Source organism: Dipodomys spectabilis, unplaced genomic scaffold (genome assembly GCF_019054845.1).
Source record: "Dipodomys spectabilis isolate Male_0828 unplaced genomic scaffold, ASM1905484v1 ptg000234l, whole genome shotgun sequence".
NCBI lineage: Eukaryota > Metazoa > Chordata > Mammalia > Rodentia > Heteromyidae > Dipodomys > Dipodomys spectabilis.
The window spans coordinates 873,204-901,175 of NW_024870911.1; the positions used below are offsets into that span (position 1 = coordinate 873,204).

General features: G+C 34.6%; 1 protein-coding gene across 1 annotated transcript in view; it reads right to left on the reverse strand.

The window, feature by feature from the left end:
* Ptprq (protein tyrosine phosphatase receptor type Q) overlaps positions 1-27,972 on the reverse strand; it is a 170,224-nt gene that overhangs the window by 96,945 nt on the left and 45,307 nt on the right. The window contains exons 18-25 of the mRNA XM_042698841.1: positions 27,583-27,703; positions 11,606-11,766; positions 10,772-10,917; positions 5,929-6,097; positions 3,612-3,899; positions 3,088-3,363; positions 2,588-2,739; positions 840-981 (exon numbers count right to left, since the gene is read on the reverse strand). Of these exons, the coding sequence (XP_042554775.1) occupies positions 840-981; positions 2,588-2,739; positions 3,088-3,363; positions 3,612-3,899; positions 5,929-6,097; positions 10,772-10,917; positions 11,606-11,766; positions 27,583-27,703 (1,455 nt within the window). The remainder of the gene's footprint in view (positions 1-839; positions 982-2,587; positions 2,740-3,087; positions 3,364-3,611; positions 3,900-5,928; positions 6,098-10,771; positions 10,918-11,605; positions 11,767-27,582; positions 27,704-27,972) is intronic.

Sequence of the window (27,972 nt, forward strand, 5' to 3'; positions counted from 1 at the left end):
TGGTTAATTGGAGATAAGAGTCTCACGAACCTTCCTACCCGGGCTGTCTTTGAACCATGATCCTCATATCTCAGCCTCCTAAGTAGCTAGGTTTATAGGCTTGAGCCACTGGCACCAGGCATCAGGTAGTTTTTAAGTGGATCAAATGGTTGTTGGCATGTTTGCTATACTCTTTTGTTAAAGCTTGCAGTACTGAATCAATTACTGAATGTATTTTTCTGGGTGCAACCCGCAATCACATTGTCAAATCCCTAGAAACATTTGGGTAGCCTGGAGCCCTAGCACTGGTTGGTGCCTGTCCTCTTAATCAAAAAGAAACAAGCTTTAGCAATATTTTGTCATGGGACCTTTTGGTAGATGTTGTATTATCTTAATGTAGCACATCAAGGCTCAAAAGGCCTGGGGAAATGAATGACTGATTTAGGGATCCTGTTTTAATAACATAGTTCTTCTTAAGAAGAAGTTTGAGAATCACTTTTAGAAGCCATTGAATATGATTCACCAAAAACCCTAAATCTGTTAGATGTGACTGATAGTATATTTTTCCCCTTGTGTCTACTATCTCAGTTAATCCTATGCTTTAGGTAATTTTCATAGTTGTTCTAGAAGCTTACTTTCTCATAAAACTAGGCTCCTGTTTAAGTTTCTCATTTCAAGAAGAAAATTGGAAAGTATCAGTAAATATATATTTATAAACACACATAGATGATTTCAGTCAAGACTCAGCTTAAAGAACTGAAAATTGAATGGAGAACTAAATAATGATGCTTTGTTAGGGAGAGGAAAGAGAAAGAGAAAGAGAATTAAGTATTACACATTCAGTATTGACCATTTCTAACCTGATTCTTGGGTTGTAAATTTTACTACATTACTAAATTGATTCCCATTTCCAACTTTAGTAAATGCAGACACGCTGACAGAGTAGGTGCTGACTGGTTCAAGTCCAACAAGTTTGGTTTGAGTTTGAAAACCTGAAATATTCTGAAAAAATATAAAAATCCATTCTTAGTAATCAACACACATTTTTTTTGGTTGTGCTTGAACTCAAGGCCTTCTCACTAGCCCTGAGCTCTGTCCTTTGTGCTCAAGGCTAGTGCAATCCTCAGATCCTTGGATACTTAGATACTCAGAACCTCTTCCTTAGTAGCTAGGATTACATGCATGAGCCACCAGTGCCTAGCAAGGAAAGTATATTTTAACTGTCTATAAACAATTGCTTATTGAGAAGAAAGCAAACATTAAACAGGTACATTTTCATTGTGGTTAGGAAGGGTAAGACCAGAGAAATCATGAACTCCAGGAGTGCAGCTGAACGCAACAGTACCTATACCTGTTATCCTAGCTACTATGGGAAGTTTAAAATAGGTTGATCCTGGCCCAGTATATTCTTGCAGAAAGACAGTATTTTGGGTACCAGTAAAATATTAATAGCAATTTTTTTTTGATACAGAGTCTCACTGCCTGGCCCAGGCTACCCTGGAATTTATAGCCTTCAGCCTCAGCTTTCTAAATGCTGGGATTACAGGTATGTTCCACCACAACTAGTTCAATAGTAGCATGTCTATTGAAAAAAAAAAACAGAATATTTACAAATATTAGAATCTATCCAAGTATAATGTCCTGTCATTTTATTCTTAGAGCTACTTTGACACTTTATAAGTTTTTAGTTTTTGTTATTCTATGCATAACCACAGCAATAATACATATTCCATACAGACAAAGCAAATAAAAATGGAAAAATGTGGAGACAGATAACAGAGCTCTGGATGCATTGTGTCATTAACATATCTTATGGGAAGCAGCTTCCATATTGTGATTACAATGCAAATTCTATTCAGCTTATCAGATTTTAAAATGACCAACTGGCTTTGAGTAAAAAAGCCATTGTTCCAAGTAATATAAACTTAAACGCTGCTTTTGGATTTTACTATTTGCTTCTTAGCTATACATGGCATAAAATAATTTACTTATTAATAAACTATTATGTCCTTATTGGACAAATTGTCCACTGAATATTCTATCTCTTTCTTGCTGTAATGCAATAAGAATATTTCAGATCTCCATTTGCCTTTGGGAAAAAAAATAAGAAAACTGCCTTAAAGAAATATTAGTTAATTATAACTTATTTTTCCAACAAATGATAGTAACCACACATACATATATTACAGACACTTTGTTAAGATCAGTTATTGGCTGTTTTATCACTGATTCTGGGACCTGAAAATGGAAGACAAAAGGAATATTTCAAGTTACAAATGAGTTACCATTGAAAGTAAAAGAATATAGATTCATCTTAAAAGATCAATTATCTAGGCACAGAGGTTCACACCTATAAGCCCAGGTATTGAAGGACTAGGTAAGAGAATCACAGTCCAGGCTGTCCCTAAGATAAAAACAGAAGACCTATCCCCCAAATATCAAAAACAAAATCGACTGTGGATATGGTTCAAGTGGAAGAGCCCATGCCTAGCAAATGCAAGGCTGTATTCAAACCTAAGAACCAACAAAAAAAACCCACACAAATAAAACAAAACCCAAACAAACAAAAGACCTAGTAGGTAAACATATGCTGCTACAGTGAACCTACCTTATAAAATACAGTATCAGTTTCGTGGTCATGAATTTTAAAACTATATACTTTAACAATACCGCCTGGAAGAGGGCTTGGGCTCCATTTTAGCCACACCAAATCTGAAGTATAGTTGATCAAGGTCAAATTTTGAGGAGGTGCTAAGGGCACTGTAGGGAAATATATTAGAAAATTTGTCTTCATAAAACTTTGAGCATAGAAATGGCATTGTGACTAAGAGGATATATAACATAATTATACTTTTTGTTTCAAAAGCAAGTATCAGAAGCTGTTATGTTTTGGCACATGTAACACAGTAACTCCAAAGTAGCTTTTTATAGGAAAAATGATCGTGAAGCTTCAAATAATAAAAAAAAAATTCAAGAAGCAGATGAATAATGGCAAGTAAGCTATGAATGGGCAATCATAGTCCTTATTTTTCCATGCTGTTGCTTAGAAAGAGAGAGGGCAGGCACTGGAACACTTCAAGCATGAGAAGCAGCATGGGTCCAGCTTACCTGACTCATCTGTGTAAAAGAAAAGAGAGCTGGAGGGACCAAGTCCTTTCACAGTTCTTGCAGCAGCAGAAAAGCTATATAATGTAAATGGTGAAAGCTCTTCCAGTATTATATAGTCATCAGCAGTAATAAAGGAATAGTTTCCATGTGGTCCTTGTAAAGTCAAATTGTAACTTATTATTATACCATTTGGCTTGAGTGGGGGATCCCAGGACAAGAGAATTGAGGAAGAGGACAGATTTTTAAAAGTATTGATGACTGGTGAAGTTTCTGGGACTGTAAAGGAAGAAGACAATATTAAGTGAAACAAAAGAAAAAAAAAAGAAGAAGTCCTAACTGGAGCTAATTTCAATAAGATACTATGTCAAACTGAAGAAAGGTAGAATTTATGCTGTATATGTTGAAAGGCTAATTACTTGAGAACCAACAAAATCTAGGTAAGAATAATAGTTCCAGAAGAAAGCAATACAAATGAAGACAGCAATAATTATCTGTTTAATAAGCAATAAGGTAGTCCAGCCTACCATCTTCTTCAGTTTTGATGTGTAGCTGGGCAGTGTAGTTATCAGAGAATCCTTTTTCTGTTGATGGAGTGATTTTAAATATATAATCACTGTATTTTTCCAGATTACCAAAATACATGCTGTTTTCATATGTAACTAGTGTTCCCACACGGCCAGGCGTCTGCTGCAAATGCAGTGAAACATAGTAGAAGACTAGCCCGTTTGGCAGAGGTGGTGGGGACCAGCTTACATTTATTGCAGTTGATGAAATTGACTCATAAGTCAGGTTTCTCACAAGTCCTTCAGGTACTATGATAGGTGATGAACAAAGCATGAAAAATAATCAGTTATTTGAACTACAATTCACATTCACAAACAGGATACTCATCAAAATGGCATCTGTTACATTATAAGCTCTTACATTATTTAAATGCAGATGTGGTGAACACATATGTTAAATACCCTCTAATAATGTAAAATGTCAAAAGATGGTATTCTTTCATGTGTATGAGAATTGCTTCATGAATATTTTTTTCTGGATTTTTCTTTTTCTTTAACATGGAGATGGTGTACCTGGGTCTATGGGTGCATGACAGTTCATATAATTAAGAACTTTTGGAATTAAAAAACAGTTTTACTTTCTTGTAAAGATTATCCTATTAGTTCTATGAAGACAAGTACTCAGAGAAAATGTCAACTTGCTCAAGGTTATGCTGGTAGTAAGAACATTTAATTATATTAACAATTTCTGGTTATCAATAACAGAATCTCTCTATCAGAGTACCAACCCACATTGGCATTTCAAGAAATTACTTCCCAGAACTCAGGATGCAGAGATCATAGTTTGAGGACAGTGAAGGTAGGAAAATAGTGGTTCCAAACTAGCTCAGACAAAATTGATGGGAGACCAGATGTAAACAAATTTAAAAGGCTCTTGGTATGGCTCAAATGGTTAGCAAGTAAATGGTCAAGGCCATGAGCTCTACAAAAACAAAAACGAAAGAAGTTGTTCTACTTACAAAAGTTCTTATTCTCAGATATTAGCTGTCCTTTGAAATTGTATTCGATTAATGTAAATTTGAAATACCACATGAAGCAGAACTATTATAATTAATAAAATATCTTTTTGGAGATATCTGCTTTTAAAGAATGACTGAAGGCCCTTGAAGGATTAATGTATTCTAATGTTAAAAGAAGGGAAAAGAAAATGAAATGTTACTGGCCATGTGCTATCCTACAATATTTTTGTTAAAAACTCCAAAAATTCATATTTCTCATATTTCTTATATTCTGTGTATGCTTTTGTAAATGACTTTTCCAACAATAAAGAAAGCATTGATTTCCTCTATGTCATAGGTCAGTTTATGATTTTCAAATAATAAAACTATAATTCTATTCTCCGTAGGTGTTTAGGCCAATACCATTTCTCAGTGCAACACTAATCTTTTTTTTTTTTTTTTTTTTTTTGGCCTGTTGTGGAGCCTGAACTCTGGGCCTGCTGTCCCTCAGCTCTTCAGCTCAAGGCTAGCGTGCCACTTCCAGCTTTTTCTGCTTATGTGGTGCTGAGGAATTGAACCCAAGGCCTCATGCATGCAAGGCAAGCGCTCTATCACTGAGCCACCTTCCCAGCCCAGGTACTAAACTTTTTAAAACCAAAACGACAACAGGAACACCTGCAAGGAAAATGGGCAAGGATCCACTTGCCACTGTAGTCTCAAAACTGAAACTTAGAAAACTCCAAGAGCTCCAATCCTTCCACTCTTCTAACACCAGCGCAAAGAGGATTCTGCACAAACTGCATGCAAGAAATGTCTTAAGTTAAGACAAGATAGTTTGAGAATGTTAGTCACAAATGCAATAAGCCAAAAAATGCTGAATGAAACGCTATGTAAACTCAAAGTCTGAAAAGGAAACAAACTAGCTGCAGTAACTTTAAAAGAGGAGTTCCTAAAGCAAATAGACAAATATATTAATATTTAGAAAATCCATCCACATTAACATAAGTCTTTTTCATGCCCTTAACTGCATAGATGGTTGTGACATCCTTCAAAACAATGAAAACAAGAGAATTTTTGTACATAAAAGGTAGCAGCTTTCATGGAGAAAAGACTGTTATTATAATATTTTATATAATATGATAATAGTTAATAATATAATTGCTAATATTATAATATATAATAATATAATATTATAATAGTTTTCAAGCTAGATCAAATACATTGTAAACTCCTGTAGTAAATGAGCAGGTTTATAGATTTTGCATAGAAAGTTCTTGAAATCATTATTTAAAATTTCAATTAATCCAAGTAGAGATTGATAAATGTTTACATTTACATACTGTCTTGATCTGTGTATACTTGAATTATATCACTGCTTTTATTCCCATTTCCAACCGAAGTACTTGCTGTTAACCAAAAAGTATAGTGGCTGAATATTGCCAGTTTATCTATTATTGCAGATGAGGTCATATTGCCAAATTCACTGGTTACTTCATGGAGTGTAAAATTCTGAAAAATAAACGTATTTTTAACACTTCAGAATGCATTTTAGATGCATTAATGTTTCAAAATAGCTATTATTCAGAAATTGTCTTCTATTAGTTTAATATACTAATTGTTAAGAACCGAATTGTTTGTATGTGCCAGTCCTGAGGCTTGAGTTCAGGGCCTGGCCCTGGCCCTGGCCCTGAAGGTGTTCACTCAAGGTTTCACTAAGTTACTTTAGCCACGCTTCTGCTTCTGACTTTTTACTGGTTCATTGAAGATAAGAGTCTCCCTGGCTGGTTTCAACCACAATCCTCAAATCTCGGCCTCCTGAGCAGTTAAAATTACAGGCATGAGCCATTAATGTACACTGACCATTTTTAAAGCAGCATTACAGTGAAAATATGCTTATAGGAAAAGAAAAATAGATGGTAGCAGTTTTATTACCAAATCACAATATAAACAAGCAAGGAGCCAAAATTGAAATATTGAGCTGATGACAAAGGTCAGATGGCCAAGGGAGAGCTCTTCCCACTGTGCTGAGGGCTATCTATTTTCATTATGAAACACTAGTATTTTTCAAAGCATTGGTTTTCTTCTTGACATTCTGGGAATATTACAAAACTCAAAATGTTTTCCTCCCATCAATGATGGGGAAAGTATGGAAGTGTCTATTTCTTTCTATTAACTGAAAGAATTCACTGGTAGTTTTCCTTAGTAACTTCTCCTTTTGGCTACAATTTGCAGGGAGCAAAGAGACAGAAGTTAAAGGTACTGCACAATACTAAGCAAGAAAAATGTCTAGGTTCTCCTGCTAGACTCCAATTGTATTTACTACTAAATGTATTTTAATATTTGAAGTATTCATTTCTGACCAAATTTTAAAGACAAAACACATTTCCAAACAGGATTAATTCCAAAATAAAAAAAATAGCTTTTGAAAGCATGTACATAGGCAGGTTTGGTGGTATATGGCATTACACAGGGAGACCTTGTTATATATAAATGTGTAATCTGTATGAGTAATTGTACAGTAATGACTATTTCTGATGAGCAATCTGAGTCATACCAATCTATGTAAAGCCTTTTGGGTTTTATAGGTCTAGATTCAAGTCCTGACAGAGTAGCCCAGCATAAATGATCTAATCTCAAAGGTTCTCTTCCCTCAGCTATAAAAAGAGAATAATGGTTTTCACTTCTCAGAGAGCTTTAAAATCAGATCACAAAGACACACATAGAACAACCAGTGCCATGCCTTGCACTCAGTAAAAACAGTTTGTGTCTTTTCACTTGTCAATCATAAACATCAGTCGATCTGACTTAAGTTTATAGTTAAGATAGTTCTGAAATTTGTCACGTTAAATATTTGAGGGGAAAAAGAATGAATACAATAAAGAACTACCTTGATTTTGTGGTGGGTTTCTATGGAAATAGACACTTTAAATCTCACACAAAATAGGCTGTATGAATTCCATTGCCTTCAGTACATCTACTTTAGGCCTGGAGTAACTGGTGTATATAAAGCACTACTCACAGTATGAATTACTTAAGGATTTTTGAATAAATTGCAATTATTCTTCACCTAGGACTTATTCTAATTACTATGTCCTTGACTAGGGAGTAATGAATGATATTTTAATCACCCAGAAATCTTTCCTTCTGGATGTGTGACTTAACATACAAACACACATAACAAATTTATAAATTGGTTCAGTTAAGAAGAAGATTATCTCATTCATCTACTTAATTCATTTTGTTTGCTCAGCCATAATTTTTGGCTCAAATTATCTAAATGAGGCTTATTGTCTTTATGACTGGAAATCCAGTCATAAAGTATTTAGTAAAATCTTATATATTGTTCTAATCTATTAAAGTTCATTTAATATTTTCTTAATATTCAACATTATGTCAGGCACACTGAAGAAATAAGAAGTAAGTTAGTAGAAATTAAAATATAGAAAAGTTAGTACCTTATAGCAAACCTAATGTGAAACAAGGAAGAAGATGGATGGCTAAGTAGTAGAATGATTAAATTCCCCAAGGAAAGATTACTTTACTTCATCCTGAAATGTTATAAAATTATAGCTAAGTAATGAAAATGTAAGCCTATTATATTGCAAATCTATTGGGCATTAAGCCTATGTATGACACTAGGCCAGAATATATCAGGGAAAGGAAAGATAAGTGTCATATGTCAATTTTCTTAAAATGCCAGATCTGGCAAAAGGAGTTAAAACAAGTAATAGATATATATGAAACAGAAGGTATGAAGTATGCTATAAATTTCTATGGAAACAGGAAAAAAGAAAAAACACAGCTCTCATTTCTGAGAATTTCTTCTATTCCAACAATCTAAAATAGAAAAGCAAGGTAGTGAACATATTGGTGTTTTTTATTGTATATTCTTTTTTTAATTAATAAGTTTTTTTATTGTGAAAATACCGTACAGAGGGGTTACAATTACATGAGCAAGGTAATGGGTACATTTCTTATCAAGCATTGTTGCCTACTCCCTTGTTTCCCCTTACTATCCCGCCCCCCCCCCCCCCCTGCCCCGGCCAAAGTTGTAAAGTTCGTTTTTCGACATAACATCTTGTACATCTCATTGTTGCAATGGTTTTTCTTTCTTGCTATTGTTTCTAACTTATTTATAAGATGATTTCTTTGTTGCTTTGTATGTCCCTCCCCCACGGTATAACCCCTGTTTTCACTGTATTTGATGTTGGAATAATTTGGGGAGGGGAAGGGAAAAAACAAATTGTTTAAATAGGGATACAGGTGGACCCATTGAACATATTGTTTTTAACATTAACTTTAGGAATACAGTAAACCATGACTGAATATCAAGGAATATGAGGCTAGAACTCTGAAATAGTTTAACATTCTTAGCCTGTGCCTTCTTGCAGCTGTCCCACTTAAAAGCATTCTTAAGATAACTTAATCAAAGTTAAGACTTGTTCTAAAACAGATAAATTCCAAATTGGATCATATTATGTACCCAAGTTTGAATAGTAGTTTTAGAAGATCATGCTGAAACCATAGTCAGACATTCATACTTGAGTATTAAATGTGGACCAATAGTCAAAATAATTGTGATAAGCTTTAAATATATGGCACAAAGGCTTTAAATATATTGCACAGAGGTAAAAGCATTCCTAGGATCTAGAATTATAAGACCCATTTCTCACTGCCTTTTTTTTTCAATGCAGAAAAGCACCCTTGCCCTTAGTTTAAGCCCCAGTCATGGCACAAGGAAAAGAAGGTGGGAGAGGGGGATATATGAGAATTTCAAAATCATCGTCAACATACATTTGCTAATTCCTACTTGTGAAGTACACACTCTATAAGTGTCTCCTAAGGTAGCATTTACCAGATTGTATTCTACTTCTCTCTATGTTTGATTCAATCGCAGCGACTCTAACTTTGCTCTTTCTGTATAGAAGAATATTGTGAATATTTAATTTGCAAAAAATGCTATAATTCTTTGAAAAATTAAAATTCAGTCATTGTACTCCATGTAACACTAGGTTAAAGTATGAATTATGTAACTGTGGGTAAGATAAGCAAGTGAAAATAAGGGAGAACGCTCCGTGGTATAGCCCCTGTTGTCACTGTATTTGATTCTGGTGCCCTGCATCTTGTATACACATTTTTCTAATTTGGGAAGAGGAAGGAAAATAACAAAATGCTGAAACAAGGATACAATTGACCCATTGTAGCAATGAGATGTACAAGACACTATGTTGAAAACAAACTTTACAGCTTCTGGGTGGGGGAGGGAGGAGTTGGGGAGATGGGGAGGGAAGGGGTGTAACCCCTCTGTACAGTATCTTTACAATAAACAAAAAACATTTAAAAAATAAAATAAGGGAGAATAAAGGAAAGGGAGACATTAATCAAGAAGTATTATACTCATAACCTGACTTAGGAAATTATAACCCCTATGTACAACTCCTTAATAGTCACAATAAAAATGCAAAAAATTCTCTTAATTAAATGCATTTTTGTTATTTCTATAACCATTATATTCACATCCAGAAAGTGCTCATGTGCAAACTGTGCAAGCTGAGGACCTTAGATACTGCAGATAAAATAACTACAGTCCTACGACTTTAACCAATGACACAAAATACATTAATTTTAAAAAACAAATATATTCAAACCAAAACTGTATATTTGATAAAATACAAAAGCATCTTTCTAGCTAAGAAATAAACCTGAGAATAAATGGAAACCAACACACTTTAGAGAACAGTTTTTAGAAAAAGTAGAATTGAGGACTTTCTTCCCATTCAGAATTAAACTAAAGATAGCATCATTACTGTTAAAAAGCACAAATGATGTAGAGAAGAGGACCAGAAGGGGAAAACTGGGAGAAAACAAGGGAAGAGGTGACACTGTTCAAAAAGAATTGTACTCATTACCTGACTTATATAAGTATAAATAACCATTTAAAATAACCATTTTAAAAAGCATAGCAAAGCGTATATGCACATATGTGTATATGTGTGTATGTGTGGAGAAAGAGAGAAAAAGTCTGACATTTCTCTACTAATTTTCTCTATGTCAGTGTGAAGTGTATAATATCTTTGCACAATTGTCAACAGAGATACATAATTGCTTCGAAAATGTCAAGGCTATATTTCCAACAAATTTAAAGGATGTAAAAATTGCATTAGGAGAAAACTCAGGTCTTACCTGCATAAAAGTTCCTGAATTATTTCTATAGTAAACAGAATAATACTGTATAATTCCATTTGGTTTTGAAGGAGGTGTCCAAAAGAGAATTATTGATGAGGAACTGAGATTTACATAATGAACATCTTTGGGAGGATCACTGGGTGCTGAAGAACAGAAGAATGAAGAACTAGACTTGTAGCCACTAGTTATGTCCAAGGGATCTAAATTTTACCTACAACTTTGAAAAAGTGGTGATAATTGATTTTTCAAAACAACTCATATTAGAAATATCTATTTACATGGCAGAAATGAAAATGAAATCCCTAATGCTTGTGTCCTCCCACTTACATTCTATAATAGAAAAATCAGAGAGAAGACACAGATTCCTTATGATAAAATACTCTGGCTTTAAGACACATCCTCTGCTCTGGGTTTATAAACATTACAACAAGTTCTAATGTAACATATGTGACAGCATAATGTAGCTTAGACTATCAAAACAGAATACTAAAAAGCAAAGGCAAATCAAGAGCTGACTTTGTACATTTTATTTTCCTTCATTTAACCCACACATAAAATGCTCACTATAGGTCAAGTAAACACTGAGCAGAGTACATTTGCAAATACAAATTAATTCAATCCTCACAATGATCTTGTGAAGTAGATTTTGTATGGTTTCTGCACCATGGATGGAAAATTGAAGCACAGACTGATTTCCTAGCTTTATCAACATTGCATTGCTGGGAAACAGGAAAGATTTATATCTAATTAGGGTAAAAATACCTTTTGATATTGATTATTTATTTCCGATCATAATATTCATGAGATTGGATTCCATCAGCAAGAACTCACCTCCCTCTGGTGTTCTGAAGGTAATGATACTGCTCCTTGTTCCCCCATCACCAAATCTGGTGCTACCTGTTACATAGGCACTGTAGTCAACATTATAGTCCAAATCTGAAAACTCTAATGATGTTTCAGTCACATTAATATTTTTTAATGATGATTTATCCCTGACAGAGAGAGAAACAAAGGCTGTCAGTATAATGTCTTTTAAATGAAAACACCACCATGGACTTTTTTGAGTCCTAGTAAGTACATTGGAAGTAACAACATTCACAACCACAAATTTAATCATCTAGATTAAATGATAAAGATGCCACTATTCCTAAAATAATGAAAATGGTGAATTTTAGAATACTTCAGTTAATTCACTTGATTTACTTTCAAGGACATTCAAATAATTCATTCAAGTGTTAGCTAGGTGTTCTTTTTTTTACAGTTTCTTTTACAGGTCTTTTGGTATTTAATCTTGCCAACTTGATCAGATTAAGAAGCATTCAAGAATTAGTGACACACCTCTAGACCTACCTGTGAGGATTAACCTTGAGGGAAGATTAACTAGGAGAGAAGACCCATTATCCCCTAACAGGGAGAAGAAATAAGCAGCACAAGAGTCTCTCTCTGCTCCAAGCTGCAATGAGGTGAGCAACTCTGCCGTACCTTCTCCAGGATGATACACTGAAAGCTCTGCAACTATGAGCCACAAATAAATCTTTTTTCCTTCAAGTTTGGCCAGGTATTTTGTCACAGAAAAAAATTGACTCATAATAGTGAGATGCAAATTCTTCTTACATATTTATGATCATTTGTGGTCAATTTTTAAAAGCAAGTCTTTCATACATTTTTTTATATGTCTGAATTCCAGATGCTGGTTCTTTAAATATGGCTCCAAAGATACATGTTTCCCTACTCTGTTTAAACTTGCAGATGATATCATGTTACTAACTCGATATCTTCTTCGTATTAACGTTATGTTATATTAGGCTTCAATGTGAGTAAGATGATAATATCATTGTGATAAATAATGAAATTAGTTATGACCAAAGTTCAGAAAAGAAGAAAAAGGCAAAGCCCCAAAGACACAGGAAATTCTTCCCTGGAAAGCTAGCCTGTAGAGTTTAAAAACAGCGTAAGATTGGGAGTTCAGTGGAAGAGAATGGAGGGGGGAAGGCCCCCCTGGCAAACTTGGTCTAACTCTTACATGTTCAAAGTCATAAAATGTGTGAAAATGGAAGGCACTCAAATTTACACAGAATTTTAGTTCTACAACTGGCACATTTGTAACACTGACCAATTTTAAAACTGAGAAAAAAACTTAAGGGCCTTCCTCAATGCAGTCATTTTACTGACTTAATTCTAAGCTTAATAGGATATTGTTAAGGCTTATTTGAATTTTGGAAATCAAGAGTTTGAATTACTTTGAAATTATTTTGACTAAATATCCAATGAAGTTTTTCTGTTTCACTCATGGTATTACCAATAAAAGGTCTTGGGTTGGTTCATTTAGGATAGAGTGAAAGGTCTTTGGAGAAAACTATGTGTTAATTTACATAGCTTTCTTTTTTTTAACCAAAAGGTAGACTATATGTTGACATCTAAATCATGAAGAAAATTCCACAGCTTACACAGCTTAAGAGAAGTGTTTATTTCTCTTTTGTGCTTTTTTTGTTTCACCAGTGTTTTGTTCATAAGTTGCTTCATATTTTAGAGCAATATCAAATTCATTATAAGCAGCAATTACCTATAGAGATTTTTTGTTCATTTGTATCGGAACTTAGGGCCGGGATACTTTTCCTTAGCATGTTCAATCAAGGACAGTGCTCTACCATATGAGCCACAACTCCACTTCAGGAATTTTAGCTGTTACTTGGAGATAAGACTCTCATCGATATTGCTGCTCAGGCTGCCTTCAAACAGTGATCCTCAAATCTCAGGATGACAGGTATGAGCTTCCACTGCTCGGCAGGAATTTTAAATACCAAATCCACATAGAAAGACATATGATTTCTGCATTTCTCTAAGTCTGAACATGCATGCTTTCTCAGACAACATCTGAGGCTTTTAGAAAGGTCACAGTCCTAGCTCTCATTTTTGTCATTTGATATTTTATTCTAACTTGATAATTTGATATATATATCCATGTTTGTTTCCATGAATTTATTTCTAAGCCAGCAATCTAATAAATATTCTAAACAATCCAGATTAATCATTTTATTTACTAAATACCAACCATTCAACTAAAGAATATTAACATTCATTCAGTTGGTTCTTTATCATTTATTTTCTTCCTACAGACTAATATTGTTCACTAATTTTCCTGTACTTGATAGAATAGTATGTATGTGTTAGTAATGATGCAGTCAATAGCCTCAGACTAGTAAGGCTTAAAAGGGTGCACATCAACAATGCTGTTCTAGAATCTCAGAGACACCCAAGAGTCATAGGATATTCACTTGTTATTATTTTCATGTTATAAGTTATCAGGTTAATATCATCAGGCTATGTTGTTTGTATACTCCCTATAAAAAGGATGCATTGAGCCCAGGTGGCTCACACTTGTAATCCTAGATACTCAGGAGGCTAGATCTGAGGATTCGAGTTCAAAGCCAGCCCAGGCTGGAAAGCCCATGAAACTCTTATCTCCAATTAACCACCAGAAAATAAAAGTTAAGCTGTGGTTCAAAGTGGTAGAGCACATATACAAATTCAATGCAATACCCATCAATATCCCAATTCTTTCCTAATGAAATAGAAGAAGCAATACAAAAATTCATATGGAACAACAAAAGGCCCCAAATAGAATCCTTAGCAGGAAGAACAATGCTGGAGGAAATTTCAATACCGAACCTCAAACTCTGTTACAAAGCCATAGTATTCAAAACAGCTTGGGACTGGCACAAGAACAGGCCTGAGGACCAATGGAATAGATTCGAAGACCCAGAAATGAATCCACAGACCCATGGCCACCTAATTTTTGACAAAAATATAGGATGGAAGAAAGACAGCCTCTTCAATAAATGGTGCTGGGAGAACTGGCTAAACATGTATAGAAAACTAAAGTTATATATCACCTTGCACCAGAATCAACTCCAAGTGGATCAAAGATCACAAAGTAAAAGCAGCTACCTTGAAAACATTACAAGAAGGAATAGGAGAAACACTAGGGCTCCTTGGAATAGGTCAAAACTTTCTTAATAAAGACCTAGAAACACACCAAATTAAAGAAAGACTGGATAAATGGGACTGCATTAAACTGCAAAGCTAGTACATGGCAAAGGACATAGCTAGCAAAATATATTGGAACTCCACAGACTGTGAGAAGATCTTCACCAGCCATACAACATACAAGGGTCTTATATGTAAAATATACCAACAGCTCAAGAAATTAAATTTCCCCAAATCAAACCCCCAAAGAAACAATCACCTATTAAAGAGTGGGGTAAAGACTTAAATAGAGACTTCTCTGAAGAGGAAATACGAATGGCCAAAAGACACATGAAGAATTGCTCAACATCTCTGGCTATAAAAGAAATACAAATCAAAACAATATTGAAATTCTACCTTACACCAGTTAGAATGTCCATAACCAAGAAATCTAACAACAGATGCTAGCAAGGATGTGGCTAAAGGGGCATGCTACTACACTTTTGGTGGGAGTGCAAACTTGTTCAACCACTCGAAAACAGTGTGGAGATTCCTCAAAAGACTATACATAGAGCTCTCCTATGACCAGCAATCCCACTTCTGGGAATTTACCCACATGACCAAAAAAAAAAAAGGCCACTTTAAAGCCACCAGTATGATGATGTTCATCACAGCATTATTTACCATATCCAAGATAGGGAACCAACCCAAATGCCCCTCCATAGATGAAGGGATCAAGAAAATGTGGTATATATACTCAATGGAATTCTATGCTTCCATCAGAAAGAATAACATTCATAAGGAAATGGAAAGACTTGGAAAAAATTATATTAAGTAAGCCAGACCCAAAGAAAAGTAGATTGTATGATCTCCCTCATTTGAAAGAGGGAGAACATGTATATGATATCCTTAACAGAGGTTCTCAATAACCCAGCTGCTTAGTTCATAGGACTATATATAATAAACCATATCAACATGAACCCTGACTTATGGGAACAAGAGGTTCTCATTAGACCCTTATGTAGCTTGTTCTTTTTGTCTGTTGTTTTATTTTTTTCTTTCATTTCTCTTACTTTTTTTGTACATCGTGTTTTGCATATTAGACAATACAATGTGTGGAAGGGAAAGAGAATCACGGAAACAGCAGGACAAGGGATGAACAGCAACATTGATACTCACTTGACACTATGTTGAATATGAACATTTCAACTTGGGAGGGGAATAAGGAGGAGTCAGTGGGGGATAATGAGGGATGGGGTAACAATGATTAAAAACAATTGCCTTACTTATGTAACTGTAACCCCCCATGCTCATCTCCTTTTCAAAACAAACAAACAAAAAAGCGGTATAGCCCTAGCCTTCCATGAAAAAGCTCACAACAGTGCTTAGGCCCTGAGTTCAAGCCCCAGGACTACTACACATTGAAAAAATTAGACGAAACACTAAAGAGAATGACAGAAAAGTTGATGATGCATATATTTATAAACCATGGTGTAGGAGCAGAACCAAAGAACTAGAATCCAGAAGACAGAAAGAAGCAGGGTTATACTTGATCTAGAGAAAGATTTTCACACATTGACAATTGTTACAAAGGATACAAATGCAAATAATCCCATAATTGCTAGAAGCAGAAAGCTGAGATAACCATGTGAGTGTTCAGTAGATGAGGTGAGGGAAATTTAACAGGGATTTGAGGACAGAGAAGACTACTGGGGATCATTTAAGGGTCCAGAAGTAAAAACTGGTCAAAAAGTAATACAACTACCTGGTACAAAGTTCAGTGAAATGGGGTAAATCGAGATTTGAATGTACAATAAATTCTTTTTCATTACTTCATCAAATACTTAGCAAAAGACTAAAATATGACTGTGCTGTCATAGCAAATATAAAGGTGAAAAACATACAGCTTAGGTTTCAAAGAATTTACTGTCATCAAATTAAAGATTTCTTCCAGAAGGGCTAAGAAAATTGTGTAAAAGCCTTCAGAAAATGAACTGTTTGATTAATATCAAGTTATAGCCCCTCTGTTATAAAGCTTATTACCTATTAAGATTTTTCTCTTCCCTTGAAACTATCTGTTGTAACTTCATAGGAATCTGTAATTTCATCAAGTTTTGAAACATAATTTTAAAGTGGTTAAAAATATTCTATTATCTTTTCATTTTAAATGTCTGTAATTACCTTTTCCCATTTCTAACTTTAAATTGTGCTTTTCCTCTTGACTCTGGTTACATCTTCCTGATTCCTTTCTAGCTCAATGTTTCCTAATATTTGTTAATATTTTATTGTAAAATGAAAAAGATAAAAATTTAAATTGAATATTGTTAGCGCTGGTGGCTCATGCCTGTAATCCTAACTACTCATGGGGCTGAGATCTGAGGATTGTGGTTCAAAGCCAGCCTGAGCCGGAAAGGCCTGTGACTCTTATCTCCAATTAACCACCAGAAAATCAGAAGTGGTGCAGTGGCTCAATGTGGAAGAGCTCTAGCCTTCAGTAAAAAATGCTCAAAGAGAGCACTTCATATTGTTCAAGACCATCACTGACAGAAAAATTTAAAAATTAAAACAATGAGTAACAATCTTCCTTCAAACAATATGAATAAATCTAAGATAAGCAGAGAGAAATCACATGAAAACTACCACTGGAGTGGCAATGTAGCTCTGTTTTTAAATTATTCATTAGCATTTTTTTACCTGTTGTTTTAATTTAAATTTCAAAATTTAACTTTCACATGGAATTTAAGTTATTTGTAATTATATGTATTAATTATTTGCAATGACAATAATGAGTACATAATCAGTATTGTTTTCTTCCATATGTGTTAGATTTTCCACTTTTACACAAATGGAAACCAAACATAATAACTGAAACATATTAACTGATACTCCAAAGCATTATGCATTAAATACTGGAGTACAATTTTGACTAGGAAGAAGATGCATATTTAGTCAACAAAAATGATGGAGTATAAGAATGAATCAATAATTTTGGTAGAATTTTCAAAACTTTATTAGAAAACTAGGAAGCTTATAGATTCAATAAGTATAATCATCAAATTAATCTTAGGAGTGAAAGCATTGTTTTACATCTTTAACCAAGAAGTAGAAAAGATAACTTCTTCCCAAATTTCACAAGTGCACCCGAGATAAAAGTAAATGTTCTCTAAAAAGGCATAGGTGATTCACAGTGCTTAATGCTCAGCAAACCTGAGTATGCAATCAGGGGTCAATTGACAATTCACAAGAGATTTGGAGTTATGATTAAAAATATAGAAAATGTAAGAAAATACTGAAATCAAAAGTTTTTCAGGAAATTCTGCACCCTCTGAATCTTATTTTAAACTTTTTATTTCATCCTTTCTTCAGGAGTTCAAAATGACTAATCACCACACTCATTTCTTACAAGGACTTCAAAGAACGTATCTGTAATTTCATTTCTCAAAGACAGTGCTACTGAATACTCAGTGCTATAACCAAATGATACAACCTTAGTTCCTTCCTAAAAAAAAAAAAATCAATCTTACTTAATCTGACATTTAGAATCGTGCTATTTTTAGATCTCACTACACAGCACAAGCTATCTGCATTTCAACTACTATTTAAAAAAACTCTTTGAAGTGTTATTTATGAAATGTTGGAGAGTTCTAGATTTGCTTATAATTTTAGATTTTGGCAAGGCAGATACTCTAAAAGGTCATATGTACAATGCCTTCAATCTTCATGCTGTGAAAGCACCTGTACTTAACTGTATCCCTTGGAGAAATTCGTGTGGGATTTGTTTTTCCAATGCTGTTCCTACACAGAGTACAAACGGATAATCCTTGGACTAATATTGTCAGTTCAAATATTACAAAATGCTTGGAATTTCAACATATGCTACTTGTTCTTAAAGCTAGTTTTCCCATGACTACTAATTCTGAAAACATACCACTTCCCAGAAAAGTCACAACTCTGGGTTCTATTTCATAAGCTCTCACTATCGATATTAATTCTCACATGGAGATCCCTATACCAGAGAGAGCATAATATGAGATATATAATCCTGGAAATCCAAAGCGTTAAAAGTCTAAATTAAAGTAGCTGTAAAATAATATATATATATATACACATACTATGATACTATAATATGATTATTTTCCCTCCAGATTGTTCATCCTTCATTTAAAAATTATACTAAATAGTACTGCATGCCTATAATGCCAGCTACTCAAGAAACAGAGATGAAATCTCAAGTTCAGACTAAATTACCTTATCTCAAAACAATATAGAAAACTAAAGGACTCGGGGATGTGGCTCATGGTAGAATTCTTTGTATAGCATACATGAGGCCCTAGATTCAATCCCCAGTACATATATACATGCAAGTAAATAAACATACATATAAAATAATAATAAAATATAAAATAAACCTTGTATTGAGTACAGCTATATTACAAGTATTGAGTCATTAAATATAGTCCTACTATCCTACTCTCCTACATATTACCATATACTAAAAAAGTTCTTATTAAACAGTAATTCAACAGTATATATTCATTGTTTTCATAGTATTCACATTATTTAGAAAGGAAGTAATGGAGCCAATTGAGTAACAAATTGACTTCTTACTACTTAAAAGCAGTTACAAAATTCTCTCTCTCTCTCTCTCTCTCTCTCTCTCTCTCCTCTCTCTCTCTCCCTCTCTCTCTCTCTCTCTCTCTCTCACACACACACACACACACACACACACACACACACACACAGGACAGAGAGGATTAAATGGGATTCAAAATTTTTAGTTGAATCTTACACCCAAAGTCCATATCCCTGGAGAAAACACTGCAGGGACTTTCCACTATATTTTCAATAAAACCCAAACTCCATTCTGTAATCAAAACTCCTGTATTGGGCCTTGCTACCTCTCTGGCTTTGTCTTTCCCAACTTTTCTCCTGTGCTATTCATTATTTTCACCACACAAGGGCCATCTCATTGCTGAATTCACAAAGCTTTTGGATATCAACTATGCTTAAAAAAATTGAGTTCTCACATCCAGCTAGTAGACCTTGCCCATTTTAACTGGATAGGACAATAAATGCCAATTTGGAGTCAATTGAGAAGTCCAGTACTCAAAACTGAAAATTCTTTCTAGTTATTATATGGTCCCTGTCTCATTCTTTGAATAGTTCCTCAAATGCCTTGATCTTTTGCATTTCTATCATAATCTCTCCTTCCTTAGACTCTACTCTGCCATATACTATTGACTGTAATGACTCATAGTAATGCAACTGGATTGATGAACCAATATTAACCTAGTTTTTATGTTTGAGGCTTTTTATTGTTTTTGCTTTGTTTTTGTAAAAACATGAAAGGCCAACCACATATATAACCCCAGCTACTTAGAAGGCAAAAGTCAATTGTGGTCCAACTCCAACAAAGTCAAAATAGGTGGAGACCTTCTCTTACAGTAGTAGAGGGTTGGCTAAAGTGGTGAACTATAATAGGCCCTGATCAGTACAATGTCCAGTACTGCAAACATAAAAACAAAAACAAAAGTCCCAATTATCCTATATGACAACGTAATCAGTGTAATTATCTTATCTTTATCTTTTTAAAACATATGCTATTATCACACTAAGATTTCTGTAATCCTAAATTTAATAGCTTAGTGTTTAGAAAAAGTGCCAGTTATTTTCTTTTTTTTTCATTTATTTTATTTTTTGTGAACACATTGTACAGAGGGGTTACAATTACATGGGCAGGATAATGCGGACATTTCTTACCAAGCATTGCAGCCTCCTCCTTTGTTTACCCTTCACATCCCTTCCCAGCCTCCCCCCTCCCCCCCCAATCCCAATCCTTCTCCTTCCCCCCCCCCCCCCCCAACGTTGTAAAGCTCGTTTTGGACATGACAACTTGTACTTCTCATTGTTGCAACAGGTCCACCTGTATCCTTAAACAACTGGTTTTTCCCCATCTCCTCCACAAGTTATACTGACATCAAATATAGTGAAAGCAGGGGTTATACTGTGGGGGGGGGGGGACATACAAAGCAACAAAGAGATAATCTTATAAATGCATTAGAAACAAATGCATGAAAGAAAAAAACATTAAAATACATATCTAAGGGTTTATTTTCCTAACATCACATTATCTGACCTTTTCCGCTTGACTCATACATATACTAGATATTACAAAGAAGGGAAACCATGGGACCTATGTTTTTTGGGCCTGGCTTACTTCACTTAATATAATTTTTTCCAAGTTTTTCCATTTCCTAACAAATGTGCAATGTCATTCTTTCTGATGGAGACATAGAATTCCATTGTGAGTGCCAGTTATTTTCTACACTCAGAGTAATGTGGGAAAAGCATGATTGGAAGTAAAACAGAGGTTGGGTAGGAATTCTGACTCCATTGGCTTCAGCTGTGTAAACTTCAGCAAATCCTTAATCACATGAAAATTCTATTCCTACAATTACAAAATAGAGATAATATGGAGATACTATTCTCTTTGTGGTATTTTTTGCAAATATAAGAACAAAGGAAATATATGAGAGAAATACTTGCTCCAGAATAGTAAGTGCTACAGTGGCTTCTGGACCATTTCACTCGCCATCCCTGCAAATAAACCAATCGCACCCAGGTTTGTCCACTTTAAGAATACATAACAGAGGGGGGGGGAGGATTGGGTGGGGGGGCAGGGGGGAGGATGGGAAGGGATGGGAAGGGGTTACAAAGGAGGAGACTACAATGCTTGATAAGAAATATACTCATTACCTTGCCCATGTAATTGTAACTCCTCTGTACAGTATTTTCACTATATATATATATATATGCATATATATATATATATATATATATATATATATATAAAGAATATGTAACAGAATCCGTAAATTAATGTCAAAATCACAAGATTCAAACATGAGCAGTGGGACCCAGGGAAAAACACAGACCACATGTTCTATCTAAAAAGGTAGTCACCCTTCTATCCCAGCAAATTTTCATCATGGGGTATAGGACAAAGTATTCTGATATTTGTAAGTAACAAAAAGTCATTTGAAATGCTGACAACTGATTCAGGATTAGTGAACTATATGCAGTTCCAGCAAAGTGTGGGGGGCCCAAGGTGCCACCCCAGCCTCAGAGTGAGAAATAGATAATAAGGCAGAGCTAAGAGAGAGCTTTGCTCATCCCAGCAGTAAGCTCTTGCTTGAGAAGCACCTTTATGCATGTACTCCATCTTCCTCCTAACCTAGTGCCAATATTCCATTCTGTAGTATGACCATTCAACCCCTTAAAAGTGATTCTTCCTTCAGTTTTCCTGTACTGTGGTCAATGATATGCTCTCAAAATGGCTCACTGATCTCATCTTTATACTTGCATTCCAAATAGGAGGCAATGTAGGAAATCTGAAATAGGCCCCTTCGCATCTTGACTATTGGTTTGTATTATATTCTCTAACCCTGAGGACTTTTTTTGTCAGTCATGGGGCTTGAACTCAGGGTCTGGGTGCTGTCCCTGAGCTCTTTTGTTCAAGGCTAGTGCTCTACCACTTTGAGCCACAGCACCACTTCCATATTCTTTTAATTTTTTTTATTTATTTATTTTTGGGTCCGGTTGTGGGGCCTGAACTCTGTGCCTGGGCACTGTCCCTCAGCTCTTCAGCTCAAGGCTAACGCTCTACCACATGAGCTACAGCGCCACTTCCGGCTTTTTTTTTTTCTTTTTGCTTATGTGGTGCTGAGGAATCGAACCCAGGGCCTCAGGCATGCAAGGCAAGCGCTCTACCACTGAGCCATCTTCCCAGCCCCACTACTTCCATTTTTTTTTTTTTGAGTAGTTAATTGGAGATGAGTCTCCTGCCAACTTTCTGCCTGACTTGGAACTGGGATCCTCAGATCTCAGCCTCCTGAGTAGTTAGATTTACAGGCATGAGCCACTGTGTGGAAATCTTTTAGAAAGCTGGAAGAATCAGGATGAAGCAGACTTTCTAACATATGGAAGGCTATTTTCTAGGGCAATCTTTTATGTTCCAGGGAAGTTTTTGACTAGTGACACTTAACAAAGATCTACATTGGAATTGTTTTGACTTCCTGACAGATTATAAAGGTGCTGATAATTCTTTCCTACATACCTATTTGATCAATAATAAATCTATAATTACTTTAAAGTTCTAAATATTTTGTAGCTCCTCACAGAAGTTAATAAATACTTAATAACTTTTGTGATTCAGAATAACTTCTTATATACATTAAGGAATCTGAGAAACACTTTTGATGCATGATTCAGACATAAGTTAGGATAGCCACCCAGCAATTCCTCTCCCACACATTTACCCAAACAATTTTAAACCAATACACAGTAAAGGCACCAGCACAACCATGTTTATTGTGGCACTATTCACCATAGCCAAAGTACGGAATCATCCCAGATGAATAAATCAAGAAAACATGTTATATATACACAATAGAATTTTATTCATCCATTAGAAAGAATGATATTGTATCATTTGTAAAGAAATGGAAAGGACTGGGGAAACATAAGTCAGGTCTAGAGAGACAACAGATGTTTGTGTTCCTTTGTATATGGAAGCTAGATTTAGCTTATGAACTTGTAAGTAAATACATGGGGTGTTATGCAAGTATATACAGATGTATTAACTGAAATATGGTAAATTCAAGGGAGAACTTAAATAGTGTAATTCCTTAGGAATACAAAGTCAAAATTCCACAAAATAAAAAAACAAGAAGCAGGTACTAGAAAAGGATGGAGTGGGGTCAAGGGGAAACAGGTAGGCAAATGAAGAGAAGAGAGGAAGAATGAAGAATATGATGATTATCCTACAAAATTATAGAGTGATGGAAGTGGAGAGCAGAGGAGAGCTGGTTAGGAATATTATATTTCTAATCGTCTTTGTTAAGTGACAACTACTTGTACAACTACTTAAAGATTTCTACATCATATATATAATATACATTTATTGAATTCAAGTATCTGATAAGTGAATTTCTCTTATATGACATTATTAGACCATCAAATCACAATTGAAATTTTATTACATAAATAAACACACAGTGTCCTAATGAAAATCAAATTTCCTTAAGGTAGTTGCCCTCATATTGTAAGAACTGTGTATCATTTAGTGTCATAAGATTTCTCATTATAACTGAGGGGAAAATGGTACCGTACCATCTTGATGGATTAAAAAAAGTTACTTCAGAAGGAAAATTTATTTTAAAGTACAGTGGCTTAAAATGAATTTCTTAACACATCATCTACAACTCAAATGTGGCTAACACAGCAGTAAAAATAAAATGAATACACATTTATCCTCATGAACTATTCTGTAGAGAAATATTCATGACAAAGAGAAATGTCACCCAGTATAAAAAACAGAACAACCTGGAAAATACACTAGAAAGAATACATACATCCAGAGCATGTGTTATAGAATGCTGTATTATTGAAGTAACTAAAATAATGGAAACAGAGTTTTGAGTAGAATAAAGACCCTCAAACAGAAATCTTGCTAATAACAGCCACCATTTATTCACTAATCTTAGGGAAAAGCACACATAATGGGATGGCAAAGTCAGTATTCAATCCTATTTCTCATCAATTTTACACCCATGGTTTTCTTTTTATCTGTATCAAAAACCACATCGTGATACCATCCCATGTCCTCAACTAGAGCAAGAAAACTATATGAAAGCAAACTTCACAAATCCTACCCACTAACAAAATAGAGCTGAGGAAACAACTTGAAGTATCAATCTATGAATGCCAAGATACATGAAAGCGCCAAGGAACTAGAATATAAATCCTATGATTAGATCAAGAATATAGAGAAGAAAAAAAATTAAAGCCTTAAATCCAGGAACTGTTACTGCAAATCAGAGACAGAATTTTTTTTTAAAGCCAGGTTAGAGAACCACAATTACCTCATACTTGATACTCTACAATCTCACTTTGAGAAGCTTTCCTTGTACCTAAAATCTATCATTAAAGAAAAAGGAAAGGTATCTCTTAGATAATGAGAGAAAATACAAAATAGGAGCTGAGCACTAGTGGCTCATAGCTATAGCACTAACTAATCACAAGGCTCAGATCCATAGGACCTTAAATTCAAAAGTCAGCCATGGCAAAAATGTCCATGAGATTCCATCTCCAAAGTAACTAGCAAAAAACCATGCTGGAGAAATGGCCAAGTGGTAGAGCATAAGCCAAGCAAGCATAAGATCCTCAGTTCAAACTTGAATGCCCAGGGGAGTGGAATTTTGAATTAATTGAATACATTGAACTAAACTCAGAGATATGAGACAAAAATGAGTTACTTAAATATCTTCACAATACAACCATTGTTATAAGAAAAAACACAAAGAACAAGTTATTGAAATTAAGTCATGTCTTGCACAGCATCAAATTGTAGTATGTAAAGTATCAGCCTGAATGTAATCTTAAGTAATACAATATAGCTGAGTGTCACTGATTATTTTCAAGAAGTCCTGCTACTTTGATCAATTTGAGATTTAAAAATAACTAAAATCCTAGTGCTAACTACCTAAAACAAGTAGCTTCTATAGACAATCATACTTCAAAGAATGAAAAATAAACAGATGAGCTATATCTAGATCCACTCTAGATATATGTGTGCCAAACATTATGCTAAGAATGCCTAAGGCTCTGGGAAGAGAATCACTATATAAAAGAACAAGGTTGATTGCGTGATATGGGACTTGAAACCCAGCCAGAAAAATATTATGAAATTTAAATAGAATAAGTTCATGGTTTTCACTTAACATTAACCTGTTTCACTTAGACTATTTTCTAGCTTTGTCATTAAAATTCAAGAATTTATCTACTTTAATTCAAACATCAAAAAGTCATCTTTAATTCAAAGTACTTAAGATGCTACTGCAATTTGCATTTTAGTTAAAATGAAAATCAAATTTTCACCAGGACTAGACCCTTGCATTTTGCCTTCTGCCCCAATATTGCTCTCCTTTTGTACTCTGAATGAGAAGTTGTGTTTCCACACAGAACTAATGTAAACTGGATGCAGTTAGTTTCTCCCTGCAAGTCACAGGTGACTAGAGACTAATTTTTTAATGTTTTTTTTATTGTAAAAATACTGTACAGAGGGGTTACAGTTACATGAGCAAGGTAATGAGTACATTTCCTATCAAGCATTGTTGCCTCCTCCTTTGTTTTTCCCCTGCCATCCCTTCCCTCCCACCTCCACAACTACACTCCTCCCCCCCCCCCCCCCCGCTTAAATTGTAAAGTTCATTTTTCAACATAGTTCTTGTACATCTCATTGCTACAATGGTCAAACTGTATCCCTATTTAAGGATTTTGTTTTTTCTCTTCCTCTCCCCAAATTAGAGAAGTGTATATACAAGCTGCATCAAATACAGCTGACATCAAATACAGTGAAAACAGGAGTTGTACCGTGGGGGAGGAACATACAAAGAAACAAAAAAAAATTACATGATACACTGTAAATATGTTAGAAACAATAGTAAGAAAGAAAAAAACCACTTGTGTCCCTATCTTGGGGTTCATTTCGCTTGACATCATCTTATCTGGTCATATGTACATAGCTTTTGACCTTTTTATGATTGCATGCAAACCCAAGGTAACTTCTGTCAAAGACTCTGTTCCTAATTATTCCATCATTTTTCTCTTTAGGTATCATAAAAACACCAGTATAGTAGAATTTTCTTTTTAGAAGTTAAGCAAGCTCTTAAGAGCATCTTATCTGTATCGCATTCAAAGGCATAAAGGTGCTCTAACAATATTGCTGAGTGGATAGATGGGTTGATGAAAGCAAAAAGAAGGAAAGCAAGAAAAGAAAAAGAAAGGAGGGAAGGAAGGAAGGAAGGAAGGAAGGAAGGAAGGAAGGAAGGAAGGAAGGAAGGAAGGAAGGGAGGGAGGGAGGGAGAGAGGGAGGAAGGGATAAATAAGTCAATGGACACTTTATTTCCATTAACTTCTCTCATAGGACTTCTAATTTCATTAACTAGGCAACATTATTAGTAATTAGGCAAAAAGGGACAAAAAGAATAGCTCTAAAAGTCAGGCACTAGAGAAAGAAAAAAATATTTTGCAAAGAAAAGAAGAGGAAAAAAAAACCCACTTCTTCAAATATCATAGCTTCACACTCAAGGCTGGTCTTTCCAAGTCAGAAATATAAAAACATATAACTCTTTCATAAAATTTTGTATAAATTGCATTTTAGTTGAAATATTTAAAATCTACTAGGAAATGTGTTAAATAATTGGTGAATCCTCTTCCTAAGACTTAATGCCAGATCAAAGTAAGGTTTTAATTAAATGAATTTTCATGAAGCAATACAGCCAATATTGAGTCACTCTATAAGATTTCATCTTTCACAATTGAAGGATAAATTACTAATTAGGGGAAAACTGGTTAGGAAACACTAAATACATATTCTAACAAAGTGGAAAATTTGCCTTAAAATAATCTTGAAGAAATACTTCTTTGTTAACTTTAAAGTGAATTATTTTGCTTAAGGAGACTTAAAAGAGTGGCAAAGGGTATGTAAATCATCAGAAGAGTTTAAAATTATATGCTTGCAAATCAAATAAGTTGATCAGTCAGACTTTTAAGAGTAGAGTGCAAACTATATATAATAATTGCTTCTTAGTTTTAATAGCAAATATTATATTACTAGTGCTACAAAACATGAGGTATATTTGCTGCTTAATCAAGTATTTTAAGTAGCCTATTAATAATCCGGTTCCTAAGTGGCATCGGATTCTGAAATAAAAACCTACATTCCTATTATGTTACAGATTAATATTTGTTCTCAGAACTACTTCCAAAAAAATTCTTACCAGACATAAACTGTGTAATAGAGGATAATTCCATTTGGCTCCATGGGCGGTTGCCATGACAACTTCACAGTGACACCAGACAACTGTTTCACAGAGAAGTTTTGAGGAGGAGAAGCAGGGGCTGAAAAATTATAGAATAGAACAATGCATTTCATAAAATATATAGGAGAAAATGTTAAAATGCAAATGCACAGATTTTAAATGATAAACTTTCTGCTCAATGAGTCCTGACTGCTTTTTGCCACAGACCCCAGAATATGTTTACTTTCAAATGTGATGATAAAAGAAGATTTTGCATGGTGGGGTTAGAACATCTGTTTCTGTGATTCAATGGAAAAGATTATTTCATGAGAAAATACAAGAAGGAGTATGTCACAGTGACTCACCTAC